The sequence below is a fragment of the Teleopsis dalmanni genome, chromosome 1 (genome assembly GCF_002237135.1).
Source record: "Teleopsis dalmanni isolate 2A chromosome 1, ASM223713v2, whole genome shotgun sequence".
Classification (NCBI taxonomy): domain Eukaryota; kingdom Metazoa; phylum Arthropoda; class Insecta; order Diptera; family Diopsidae; genus Teleopsis; species Teleopsis dalmanni.
The window spans coordinates 212,599,553-212,612,976 of NC_051846.1; the positions used below are offsets into that span (position 1 = coordinate 212,599,553).

General features: G+C 31.2%; 1 protein-coding gene across 4 annotated transcripts in view; it reads right to left on the bottom strand.

Annotated features, from left to right (window-relative positions):
- Nucleotides 1-13,169, bottom strand: part of LOC119671807 (protein scalloped) — a 41,372-nt gene extending 28,203 nt beyond the window's left edge. The window contains exons 1-3 of one of the 4 annotated variants that reach the window (XM_038082601.1): nt 13,118-13,169; nt 2,305-2,444; nt 1,040-1,178 (exon numbers count right to left, since the gene is read on the bottom strand). In XM_038082601.1, coding sequence (XP_037938529.1) covers nt 1,040-1,178; nt 2,305-2,346 — 181 coding nt within the window. In that variant the 5' untranslated portion in view covers nt 2,347-2,444; nt 13,118-13,169. Of the gene's footprint in view, nt 1-1,039; nt 1,179-2,304; nt 2,445-13,117 lie in introns of those variants that run through there. The other 3 variants (XM_038082602.1, XM_038082603.1, XM_038082600.1) reach the window with 3 other exon arrangements.
- Nucleotides 13,170-13,424: the final 255 nt, after the last annotated feature.

Sequence of the window (13,424 nt, forward strand, 5' to 3'; positions counted from 1 at the left end):
TTTAAATTTGTAGTTGTTAACAGTGCCCTAAGAAGCATATTAGACTTTATTGTTTAATGAAAAACACACAGTTTATTTCATATAAATTTTACTCAAAAACAAAATTTTTGATCATTAAGAAGCAGCTTCTTCAATATTTTAATTTAAAATTAATTCCTAATAAAAATATATAATAAATTTACGGATGAAAACCTTCTGGAATTTAAGTTTTATATGTATCTATATTTATAGTACAAAATACAATCAAATGAATCTTATAGAGATCATCTCAATGACGCATTCGAATTCTATTTGAGTTGCATGTAATATGATATAAGATATCACAGGTAGAAGAGAAAAAAAAAATTGCCATAAAACAAAAACTTCTATCTTAACAATTATAAATTCTTTTTTCTTTAATTCCAACATTTATCCGAGGGCAGCAGTCAATTTAGTCTTGGTAACGATAATGCCGACAGCATCATTAGCCTTAATATGGTTTATCTTGGAAATGATTTTTAAATCACAAAAGACTCAAACTGAAATTATTAACTAATTCCAACATTTAGCAAAGAAATCACGCAAACATGCCGTTCCATTGATAAAAAATCTCGTAACACAGCATTATCTATACCAGTGAGAGTAGCAACATGTAGGTTTGGGACTTCCTACAGCGCAACTAAAGTCACAGAAATCCTACATGCACAGTAGAAAGCAGGTAGTGAAAGCAGGCAATCAATAAGAATTAAGAATTCAAAATTTTAAACAGAAATTTGCGATTAAAATCTGAATGAAACGAAAAAAATGAATAAGAAAAAATTGTTTTAAAAAGGCGGTACCAACCGCAATATAAACTGCGCAGCACAGTGGAAGATACGCTGCATAAAACTTTGGCTGTCTTGACTTTGATTTATGGATTTACAGTAGTCGTATTTAAAAATCAATGATTACAGCACGATATGTTCATTATAGAAACAATACATGTGCCAGCAAGAGGAAGCTAAGCGGTATAAGATAGGTGTATGCGTTCCAAGAGGATTTTTTTTAGGTTCTGACTTACCATACATTTTACCCTCATCGGATAAAATAATTTTCCGTCGTCCACATGGCGGATATATTGAAAGCGCCTCTTGAAAACTCTGTTCGATATCGGGACTCCAGACACCTTCGGCATCAGCAGATGAGAGATCTTTTTCGTCCTGCAATGAAAATATTTATATTCAATAAACTCGCTCCAACTTTTTTTTATTAAGATTTCATATATTACATACTACTCGTTTCTTTACTCTTCACTCTTCACCTCTTCTTGCTACTACGTTACTCGAATAACAAATGCTTTCTTCTTACGATTTACACATTTGATACTGTTTTTGATTAATTTCCCTTATTTCTGACACTAATGAAGTGTCACAAATAACAGTGGCTGTCATTAAAATTGATACACTTGAGTGATATTTCAAGTGGTTTTAATTTTGAATGACTTTTAATGAGCAGTGCGAGTGGTATTGAGTTTGGTTTGTGTGCTTCTGAAATGAGTGTGGGAGCGTATAGACTGCACATAGAGCGTACTTGTTCGCGTTGAAGAGAGATGTATATATGTTATTAAACTGATATGATTTCAAGTACTCTTCGTCGAGATGCTCTTACTGTTGTGTCAAAGTGTCAAATTACATTGATGGAGAAAATTTATGCTATTTCAAGGAGTTTTTACGTCATCAATTTGACTCCTGCATGGATTTTAATACATTTTATATTAAAAATAAAGACAAAAGGTTTGCTTGATATGCTTTGTGATATATACGTACAATATTAAAGAAATAATTTCAAATATATATTTAAATGTAATTTTGGATGTAGCTCTAGTTTAATTTCATCAGATATTTTGAAGAATTCGCATTGTGAATTGACATGAAAACAGTTACAGAGTCAAAATCTTATCTCAATAATTTTAAAAATAAAATCTATAACTCCACATTACTTAAAAAGTTAAATATTTTCATAAATTTATGAAAAGGCGATATATGGGTTAATATCTTATAGAATTTTTAAATCTTATAAATGTCTTTCCCTATCACATTGAAATGATTGTGATGGCTTTTATGCTCTTAATGTATATTATTATATGACAAAGCTCTTCTAAAAGTTTAATAATGAATTAATTGCCATAGTCAAAGGTGGCAAAAAAATTTTTTTAAAACATTCAAATTAGTTTTCTTTATGTATATCCATGTATTTTATAATAATCCTATCATATTATTATCTACGAAACTCTTGTCTGTAGGAATTTTTTTTATTAAAACCATCTAGTTATATTTTTATACTTACGTCACTCATATCTCCGACGTCTAAATTTTTACTATCTACCATGCTGCCATTTGTGTCTGCCGGTCCCAATGGCCCTCCCGGGGGACCGGCACCCACTGGTGTCCACGGCGACGGTATTGTGCCGGGTGCAACTATCCCGTCTGTAAAGACAAATAAATACAAAAACATTATTAAGGAAATATAATTCTCAGGAAATTATCTTATAAAATTATTTTTATTTGATTTTTTATATTAAAATCGGACATATTATAAAACTATAAGCAAATATAAAATATTGCATTAAATATGGCAAAATCTATAGGGTACGGGTAAACCCAGTCTCAGTGCTCTCTTCATAGCACTCAGTGACACATCAGACACATCAGCACCGATATCGTAGTGCTCAGCAGATTGCACCTTAGTTATAGTAGTTGACTGGTACGTTTCTTAACCCGTTTGGATCATCTTGATATTAAGATCTGATAGAGGTATTTATCTGCATTTATTTAGCTATCCTCAGATATTTTTGTTTTATTGTCACCTTTGTCATTTTAAGTGGAATACCAATATCCGACAAATGAATGTCAGAGAGCAGAATACTTGGCTTCGCAAGCTCGTCTGTTCTGCAGTTGCCCGACATTTTCCTTTGACCAGGTAGCTCTGTAAGTTGTACACTAACACGTCTAGTTAGCGCGTTAAGAGTTACATAGGCCCGGCATTAGTTACATAGGACCTAAATTAACTTTAGCAGTCTGTTATGTCTTATTATATATATATATAGCCGTTTGCACATACAGTAACCTGAGAAACGTTGATATAACAAACCCCAACCAAAACGCAACTGACCCAGATCATTCGTGTTATATAGTTATTGTTATAGGAAGTATTGGTTTGATAGGAATTGAGTGAAGAATAAAACAGTTTAATGAATCTTAAAGCTTACTTTGCTTATATATCTTTTATTCCGTTAGAGACAAACGGAATTTACAATAATAATAAAATACTTTTCATTAAAGTTAATATATTTAAGACAGATTTATAAAGTTTTTTATAGCAATTGTGTTTAAATCATGTTTACAAACCAAAACATAGCCGAATGTGAATTATATATATGTTTTGTTATATATACTTTTGTGTGAATTATTTTGCTTTATGCTTGTATAGCACAAAACACGCGCTAATAACAGAGAACCGCCGCCTGCAACTCATTTCGACTTTTTCGAAAATAATTCTATAAATTCAGTCATGTTAGGTGCTGCGTAATACGGCAGTACGCCCAGACCACAAAAGCCATGCCTGTCCGCAGGCCAGTGAAACCTCAATAAAATGGCGAAAAGATTTTGTCGTGAACTGTGTGCTGTAGACGCTTGCGAAATTGTCACAGTGCAGAGCTTGACAGTAGCGGAGTCGTGTAATCGAGTTGTGTAGTCGACACTGTGAACGCACCCAAATTGGCGACATAAAATTGCATACGATTTGGTCAGGCAGCGCTACCGGCAGACGAATAAGAACTAAAAAAAAATCATGGGATGAGCTAAGCCGCGGGTTTTTATTAAATTTATTTCAAATTGGGTGCAGCCAGCATACGCCATGCTCCACATATTCACAGAAACATCCATCAATGCAAATGCTCGAAAACCAAAGCTTGGCTAAAACTATGGATGAACGAGAAAAAATAGTGGAAATTAGTGCAATTTGATATTTTTGGCGCGCGCGAACGTATGACGCTCGACACTGCATGCAAAACCGCAAATGGTTGCATATTTTGCATACTGCACCACTACTCGACTCGGCGTATTAGTTCGAAATACTACTATCTACCATACTTCTAACTGCAATAGGAGTAGTTGGCAATGTTGTTGTTGGTGGTGTTGGTGTTGTTGTAGTGATAGTATTTTTAGTTGCACAAAAACATTGTTGTCGTTGCTGTTGTTGTTGTTGCTGTTGTTGTGTGTGACGTAATGGATTGACGGTTTACGTTACAGTTTATTATTGCTTCCATGCTTCATGTTGCATGCTCCACGCTGCACGCTTCATGCGCCATGCTCGATTATTGGTTGGTGCCATTGGAGTTGCCATTGCAACTGCTGCCGTTTGTTTTTGTTGCCTCCAAAATTAAGATAAAAATCAAGCTTGCAATTTTGTATGCAGTTTATTGCTTTTTGTGATTTTACCGCTTTTTTTTCAGATGTTTCAGGGCAAAGGTTTTTCCATTACCGCTTTTTTGGTACTCTATTTTTTGGTATTTAGCCATGTTCGTTCACTGTAATTGAAGTGTGACATTTCAGCAGCCGCAAATATTTAACGCTTTTAAGCTTTGATTTATTTGTCATAGGAGTTCTGCTCTGACGACGTGTCCAAATATTTTGTTACTTTTATTAGATACTTCAGACCGTTTTAGTAGCAATTTGTGTAAATTGAAAATTTTTTCGGAAAAAACACATTTTAAAATTGACTATAAATTTTTGTCATTCTTCGAAATACTACGTATGTATTTTTAAATATGCAATATACGGATCGGGTGTAGGTATATTGAAACTACTTCTAACATATTACAGATAAACTAATTTTAAAAATTCAAATGAAAATATTAAAAATGTGTTCACATTGGATTTAAATTACATTTTGTATTAATAAAAAAACAAAATTTTTAATTAAAATCACCACTGTTGGCTTTAATTTTATGAAATCGAAATTAATAAGAATAAGAATAAGATCTGGATATTTAGGCCGATCTATTATGTCTATATAGCTATCGAGATTCACGCTATTAAAAGTATTATATTCACGTATCTTTTTGCTTTCTGTCTAAAAAGTAGCTGGATTATTAAAATAATAAATATCATATATCAATTAAAGTCTAAATTTTTTTCTCCAAAGTGGGACACATCAACTACTCCAGCGGTTGTTCGAATCTAACTGGTCTAGATGTCCTTTTTACCATCTTTCTCATTTTTAAATCATACACAGGAAAAATTGAGAAATCTATATTTTAGTTGAAAAGGGTAATGATAGGGAAAGTTTTAAATTCAAAATTTAAACATATATGCAAATGTTTGGACTGACTATACAGCTACGGATACTACCAAATATATATAAAAAGTGGCTTTTGAAAACAGCTGTTGAATTTATTATTATACTTATAATAATTCTTAAATAAAGAACAATAATTCAAAAAAAAATTAAAATATATAAGTAATAGACATTTAGATTACGTATACTTTGAAGTTAACAACTAAGTTGATATTAGCTGTACGTTATTTTTAATTTAATTTTCGTAAAAGAGATCTTTTAAGTAAAACATACTTAGTTTTTTATAAATAATATTATATAGAACAAAAAAAATTTCAGATGCTACAACAATATTCTGCAAAATTAAATAGAGTTATATTTTTACCACTGACATATATGTATGCGGTTATTATTTTAGAATATATATAGATTATATGCAAGTTCCCATTCTGCAAATCTTAGAGTAGAGGTACTTCGTTTCCGAACAGAAAACGAATAACAGAAGTTATTGGGACCTTTAAAGCTAACGGAAACATCAAGTTCTTAAAACTGTATCTTGCAATTGAGCATAAAGAAATAAGCTATGACAGTAGTTGTCACCTGTCAAAGGTTATGATGACATACAACACTTGGATGCCGCCTACATTTTAGGCGGTACACATATTGTCTGATATATCAGTAAAAATACATTCTTTAAATATTTCTTAAATTTAACAACTAAAATTAATATATTTAGTTTCATAGGAAGCGTGCAGTTCAAGTTACTTGTTTTATTATACAATTATTTATAATACATACTTCTTTTTATAATATTTTTGAATTGCTTAATATATTAATACACTTGCATAATAATCATTTAAAGCATTTTTATTTTTTTTGGTTCACAGTGATTTAGCAATGCTTAGCACGTAACTGAATGTGTAAAATAAAATTTAGAAGCTTTAATGGTGCGGAGCAGGAACACTGAAAGTCATCCTCATCCTCTTTCTCATCCTTATTATAATTTCAATATTATATGAAACTTAGTTGCTCAAAGCTGTTGGCGCTGGCGCTGGTTCTGCTGTGCTACTGCTCAAAGGCACACACATCCTTGTATGCATGCATGAAACGTGCAAATTCCAAACTTTCCGCACATAATAAAGTACTTTGTGCCAGTGTGACAATGATGTATTGCAATTACAACAGCGCGCTCCATGACCAACAAACCAACCAACCAACCAACCAACCAACTATGTCCACCATTTCACCCGCTGTCGTTTAAAGCAAATAATGAATATATAACTACATAGTAGTCTCACATTGAAGGAGCGCAACGTATCCATGCAGTGGTTTTGATGGTATGTGACGGCAGCCAGGCACTGCATGAGCACAGATAAAAGTAACGTTTCACAGGAAACGACGATTAAATGGTCAAATGGTATTACGGAAAAATTGCCGTTTCAATGAAGTTCGGTGCCCATATGAGCAGATACTTAGATTGTACTTACTTTGTAATAGAGCAGTGTGCATGCCTATAACATATTTTATATAATTTTTAAGTGAAAATATGCCGCATAAATCAGTTAAAAATATGACAATGTCTTTCATTACTTATAGTATTTCTATAACATGACTCAATATTTTATTAGGATTGGGAATTAATATATACTAAAGTATATTCAGAACATACAATTAAATAATTCTTTTAAGTAGTTTTAAAAATAAACAACTTAATTAAAAGTTAATTGTAAAGATGCTTAATTTATTGCTTAAGAAATGTTAGAAGCAAAGAATAATACCTAAGGTATTATATGCAGATGGAATAGATCTAGAGTAAACTATAACTATACTGAAGTTTTTGAAAAGTGCTAAAATAAGTTCGATATAAAGATATCATGGGAGTGAGAGAGATAGAGAAAGCAAGAGAACGACAGAGACCTAGACAAATGGAGAAGAAAAGAAGAGAAATAGTGAGGGAAAGAGAGAGTGAGTGAGTAATATAAATAGAAAGAGAGTAAAAAATTAGTTAGAAAGATAGAGAACAAGAGAGAGAAGATGAGAAAGAGAAAGTGGAAGAAAGAAGATGCAGAATGCGAAACAGAGAAAGAAAGTTATCTTGTTTTTGTAGCTTGAATAATCCTTCCATACGTAGAAAAGTCTGCTTGTGTAACTAGTCAAGGTATAGCAAATAAATTTGGAACGAAGTTGCTAGGAACAACAATAATACATTTTCTCTGCTTTACATTTTCTTAGTCATATACGTGAACGTCCGGATCTTTTGAATTATAACGTATTATTATTTAATGATAACTTTTAAAGGTTTCAGTAGAATATGATGAAGTCATAGTAGCATTTAAAAAAGTTTGCAAGCGTTAAGCCCTCTCATTAGTATACAACAGACTTTTTTATACTTAGTGAGATGTCCGGAGTTCTAAATATTTTGTTAAGGACTTCAAATCTTTGTTTGACTATCGTGGTCATATGCGATATAACTATCAATACAACAAAAAATTGCATAAAATCTATTTTAAACATTTATTCTATAGATGTAGTAATCCTTCCTTCTCCTGACCTTTATTTCAATAACTGTCAATTTGAAATCAATCACAATTTATGTACATAGCTTCTTCAAACTGCTTTTTATTGATAAAAATCTTGGCGCCCTTTTTTTAAATTAAATCTAACAATAAAAAACGGGAAAACATTATGAAAAACGAAGAAGAGTACAAAATCAACAATAGAACTATCGGCATAGAAATGCATCCATAAAAGAAATATCATAAATTTTGTTTATTTTTTTTTTTTTTTCAAAGAAAAGGGCCAGGCCAGCTAGTACGGAAAATAGAAAATTTCCTTAGTCGGATGGGAAACAATAAACTTTTTCATTTCTGCCGTTTAACATTTCTTGCGGCGACTTAATTAATGCGTCGTCGAATCAAAAGAAAAAATATGAAAACAAAAACGTTAATAAGATAAACACAAGCCTGGCTTAAAATGGCAGTCAATAAGTCTGCATTGTGACTCAAAATTGTTGTTGTTGCCGCCGCTGCTGCTGCTGCTGCTGTTGTTGTTTTAATGTCTTACAAACTGCGTATTAATTTGTAAGGCATTAACCCTAACGCGGAAAACGTGTTTTACATGCTTAATGAAATGTTTTTCTTCGCGTTTTTCGTCTTATGTATTTGAGTACAGAAGGGTTCCGTAGCGAAATGCTGGATTATTCTAATCTTAACATTTCATAAAAATCGCGTTTTCCACAGACTACTGACTGCTATCTTCATTTTAGCTTTAGCTTGTGAAGATTAATGGCAAATTGATGAGGAGTAGACATTAGCAATTATGCAGGGCATATATGTTTTAACCTGTTGTAGGTTTATCGAAAATCAAAATTAATTAACATAAGTATCGCAAAGGAAAAGAAATCTCAATACATATACATATATGCTATGGAAATCCAAGTAGGTTTAACATCATTTGAGTAATTCTACTTACTGAATTGCATTGAAAATATTTGATGCTCTCAAATCAGTTCATATGGTAAAATAAGCAAAAGTCAAAAACAGCTAACAGCACCTAAAACGAGCAAACCAAATTGTACCAAAATCAAGATAAAGCGCTAGCTAACAACATCAAAAATTCACAAAATAAGTTAAAAAGAAACCAACATCATTAGAATGACAACGATAACGAAGAAAGCAAAAAAGTTATTGTCAGGATTGAAAATACTTTGAATGTTAAAAAAATATCTTCTACGAAAACAGATCTACATTAAAAACTATGTTAAACGGTGCTCTCATATGTCTTAACCATACAATTTTGTTAATCGCCAACGTTCAATTTTCATACGTACGATTTTCTTAATCAGACAAAATTGCTAGTCCCATCGATGTGTCCTTGTGAAGGCGTTTACTATATAATATAAAATATGTTGTAATTTTAACATAAAATTTTTATTTGAAATAGTCTTTTAATAGTCTGCAATAGTCTTTTACATACTTAGAACCTCACAGTGTCGATCATTACGATTCTCGAGCAGCTCGAGTACTCTCGAACACTCTAAATTCAAAAACTTGGATGGAATACTTTAAACGTTCGCTAATGATGATAACAAATATGTTTTATATTTTATTTTATTGTATATTTGTTTCATATATAACTAAAAATGCTCGACCATAATGTGGTGATCGAACTATATGGTGCTCGAACTGCACCCAACCCCAATATAACCATTATGTTAGAGTACCAACAAAGGTTCGAATACGTACAATACTCGTTTAAACAATTCTATAAATAGATTTATTAACACTTCATCTGTAGTCATTATTTTAGAGCTCTTAGATTAGCCATCAGATAAGAATTACTTTAATTTAGAAACTTATGAATTATACAAAACTGAATTCTGGTCAGTCAAAATGACACCTGTTTAGCATATCAAAAATATAATCATATCAAATAAACAAAATAAATGGAATAAGTGAAATAAATTTATGCAAATGTAAGAAAGGGGAAAACCAGTAATACGAAATGAGCTCACAAACGAACTACGTTTTCCTTTGAACGCCGATTGGTAAGCTGAAGCTCATTTGTACAGTTAAAGTTAAAGTTAAAGCTGCAGCTGTGGTAGGAATTTCAAAACAGAAATTAATTTTGAAATTCAAATTTTGTTTTGGGCAATAAGAATTTGAAGCATCTACCTTTTTTGAAATTCCAAGCATACCAATGAAAAGGTAAAAAAAACTGTTCAAAATAACAAAAACAAATGAATAAAAACAATAAAAATGTTATGAAGTTTTTTATATTTTGGATTTTGGTAAATAAACAGAGACACCACTGAATCGAATCGAGTCGACTCGAAACCACAAAAAGAGTTTGTTGGGTTGGTTGGGAGTGTGTGAAATGAGGAGTGGTTCTGCAATTGAAATAAAAAACAACATATCTTCGAATTATTAAATTTAGTCGTAAAAGAAATTAACTTTCCTATCGAAGTGCACATTATCTCAGCGCTTCAGAGTTACAAACATATTGTCTGTTCCCATTACCATTCATGGATGCGAGCGGACCGAAAAACAAAAATCTATTAAATTTGCTTTGATATGTAAAAATCCACTCGAATGCATACTCAAGTACTTTTTCATTTAATAAATTTAGTAGAAATGAAAAATTAAACGTAACGCACAATGATTATAATGACTGCGATTATCGCAAGGATTTCAATTGACAACGCAGCAATAAGGATAAGGATAAGGATATCAACAGTAGGGCTGGGTTGAGCTCAATTCAGCTCATTTCAGTTCAGTTCAGTTCGGTTTGGTTCGGTTCGGTTTGGTTTGGTTCAATTCAATTCATTCAAATGTGACACAAGTAGCAAATAGCATAATGATTCACTCCCTTTTGCCATTTCTTTTATTTTTGTTTTTTGTGTTTTTTTTTTTTTGCTTGGTGGATAGATGGATTTTAGGACAAGGGTGTCATTGATGTCATATTAATGTGCAAAAAATAAGTACAAAAACTTGGGAAAAGGAAAATCAACGTCCTTCATCTCATACGAAATTTATGCACACGCGTTTGAAGTGCGTATGTTTACGCAGAAGAGCAAAGGACACAAAAATTTGTTTTCATTTTTGAAATTTTTGCGCTTGAAAGCTCTCTATTCCTGACAATACAGGGTTCGCAAGGCAAGTAGGATCACAGATACAAAGGGATTTGCGAAATGTTTCAAAGAATTTCTATCTGCTGTGGAAAAAAATTTGATGAACATGATGATGGTTGTCTGGTTTTGTTCTTTTTATGTGGAAATTTCAACTGTTGTTCTCTTGTTCTTGCTTATTTTGCATTTGTTCAAAATATTAGATCACCCTCATTACTACTTTAGTTCATCCTTAGCGTGTCCTTATTTGAAGTTTAACTGCGGTTTATTTAATATAAAACAATCGCTTCTTTTGAATATATATTTTTTGTGATTTTTTAACATTTTTACTACAAATTGAAAATAGTGAAAGTGTGGTAAAATTTTTTAATAAAAAATAAACAAAAACAACAACAACAATTGCCTTTTGTTGAAAAATCTTAAAAAGGGTTAATGTCAAGTGCTGATAACAGACTGTAGGCATAGAACAGATGCATTGTGACGTTTTTGGGTAAAGGGTTGCATATAATACATAACATGCAGTTGCAACTGGAAGAGGTGCGGTACATTAGGGTATTCACAATAGCTATTTATGCAATTAACATTTAAACTATTTGAGTGATGTGTCTATATATTTATATACACATATACTATATATCTATAGATATTTTTGCATAAAATTTATGAATGAACCAAATAGCAGATGTTTCTTTCTCTCACTTTATATCTTACTGTATATATGTGCGACAATACAGTTTATATTGGATAGTTCAATAGAAGTTAAGCTATGATTTATTTGCAAAGTGAATATATTTTATTTTATATATTTTATGAATCATTTTTTACATACCAATTTGTAATAATTTTTTATATTTATAATTCTGTCTTTCAAAAAGAAATAATTGTATTAACACTTGCAAAGAAAAACATTTACTAAACTGTTTTCATGTTTTTAGAGTATGTATATAGATATAAGAGAGTAGGTGCGATAAACACCGCGTAGATTGTCTATTCATTCGTGCGTTCTCCTTTAGCTCCTATATCTAAGATGTTTTTTTTCTAACTATTTAGTACTCTTTGTACTAAAATTTGCTATGATATATATATATATGAAGGTTCCAATATCAATATTTGTGAAGAAAAAAATTTACTAAATTGTGTTCATGTTATTTTATTAGGAAATTTACAAGTGGAGATGTGATCACGTTTATACCATACATGGTTTATATCGCATTGGCCATCAATGGGACCGTTGCGTTTGCCTTGACCTTACATTGTTAGATGTCTTTCGATCTAGTGATTTAGTATTCTTTGTAGTAAAAATTACTATGATACGTGCACTTATGAGGCTTACGATATCAATTTCTGATAGTTATCGAAGAATTCAACGAAGGCTATCTTAAATATTTTAATTAAACTTCTATATTCTCTTGGCATAATCGTTACAGCAAAAAATGCCGATTAAACGGTATAGTCTCTGATTACAAATGAGATCATATTACCTATTTCGGCTCTATATTATAGTTCTAGATAGAATAATACACAGTCAGACTTCTTTAATTTTAAAGAGAGTGATAACATTTTGCCAACTAATATAATTAGTATTTAATGGATATATAGGTACGCAAAAAAATTCAATTTTATTTTCTCTTTGTCATTTTAAATCCGATGAAATAGATAGTCATTTTCATATTGTTCATTGTCATATATTTATAAAAAAGTTTAAGTGATACATAAACTCCAATGTAACACTTTAAACATGCAAGATAATGGTTTGCAAAGCTTTATTTCTCACATCTTTTATATTAAGTTAACTATAACTATATGTTCGCCTAATTTATTTAAACTCAAAACTTCACACCTTGGATTTATATCCTTTAAAGACTAATTATTCCCAATTCACAGAAATACTAATATATATTAAAATAAACTATATTTTTTATCATTAACTATCTTCACAAGTACAGAGGAGTATTTAAGAAACTGATTGATACTACAATATGCAACCCTATATTGAAGTACATCAAATAGTTCTGCTTGAACTGTCTTAGAGGGATATGAACTTTTTCAAACTTGCAGTATTATTATTATATTTCATAAACAACCTAAGGCAATTACTTTTGTATTTTAATTACATTTAATCAATTAGTCGTTTTCTGCTTTAATTACAGTTTTTTTTTGATGATATTTAGGTATATATCATTTTCTATTACTTACCGGATAGTGCCCGGAATTCCTCCAAATAATCCAAATTTTTCGATAACGGCGCCACGTTGGAGCCGTTTTGATCACTACTTTTAATGAAAATTTTGAAAACTTTTCGTTTTTATTTATAAATAAACACACTTTAGAAGCAAGTAATTTTATATATATAAACGCACTTATTTGTAATATATAAACACAATATATGGAAATCGGATTTAGGGGGTTGCTGACAACATTTGTTTACGGAAATTCGGAATTCAAAATAAAGCTACACTAACGCCTGCAGCTGTCACTGATAATTTTTGTTGGAATTTCAGTA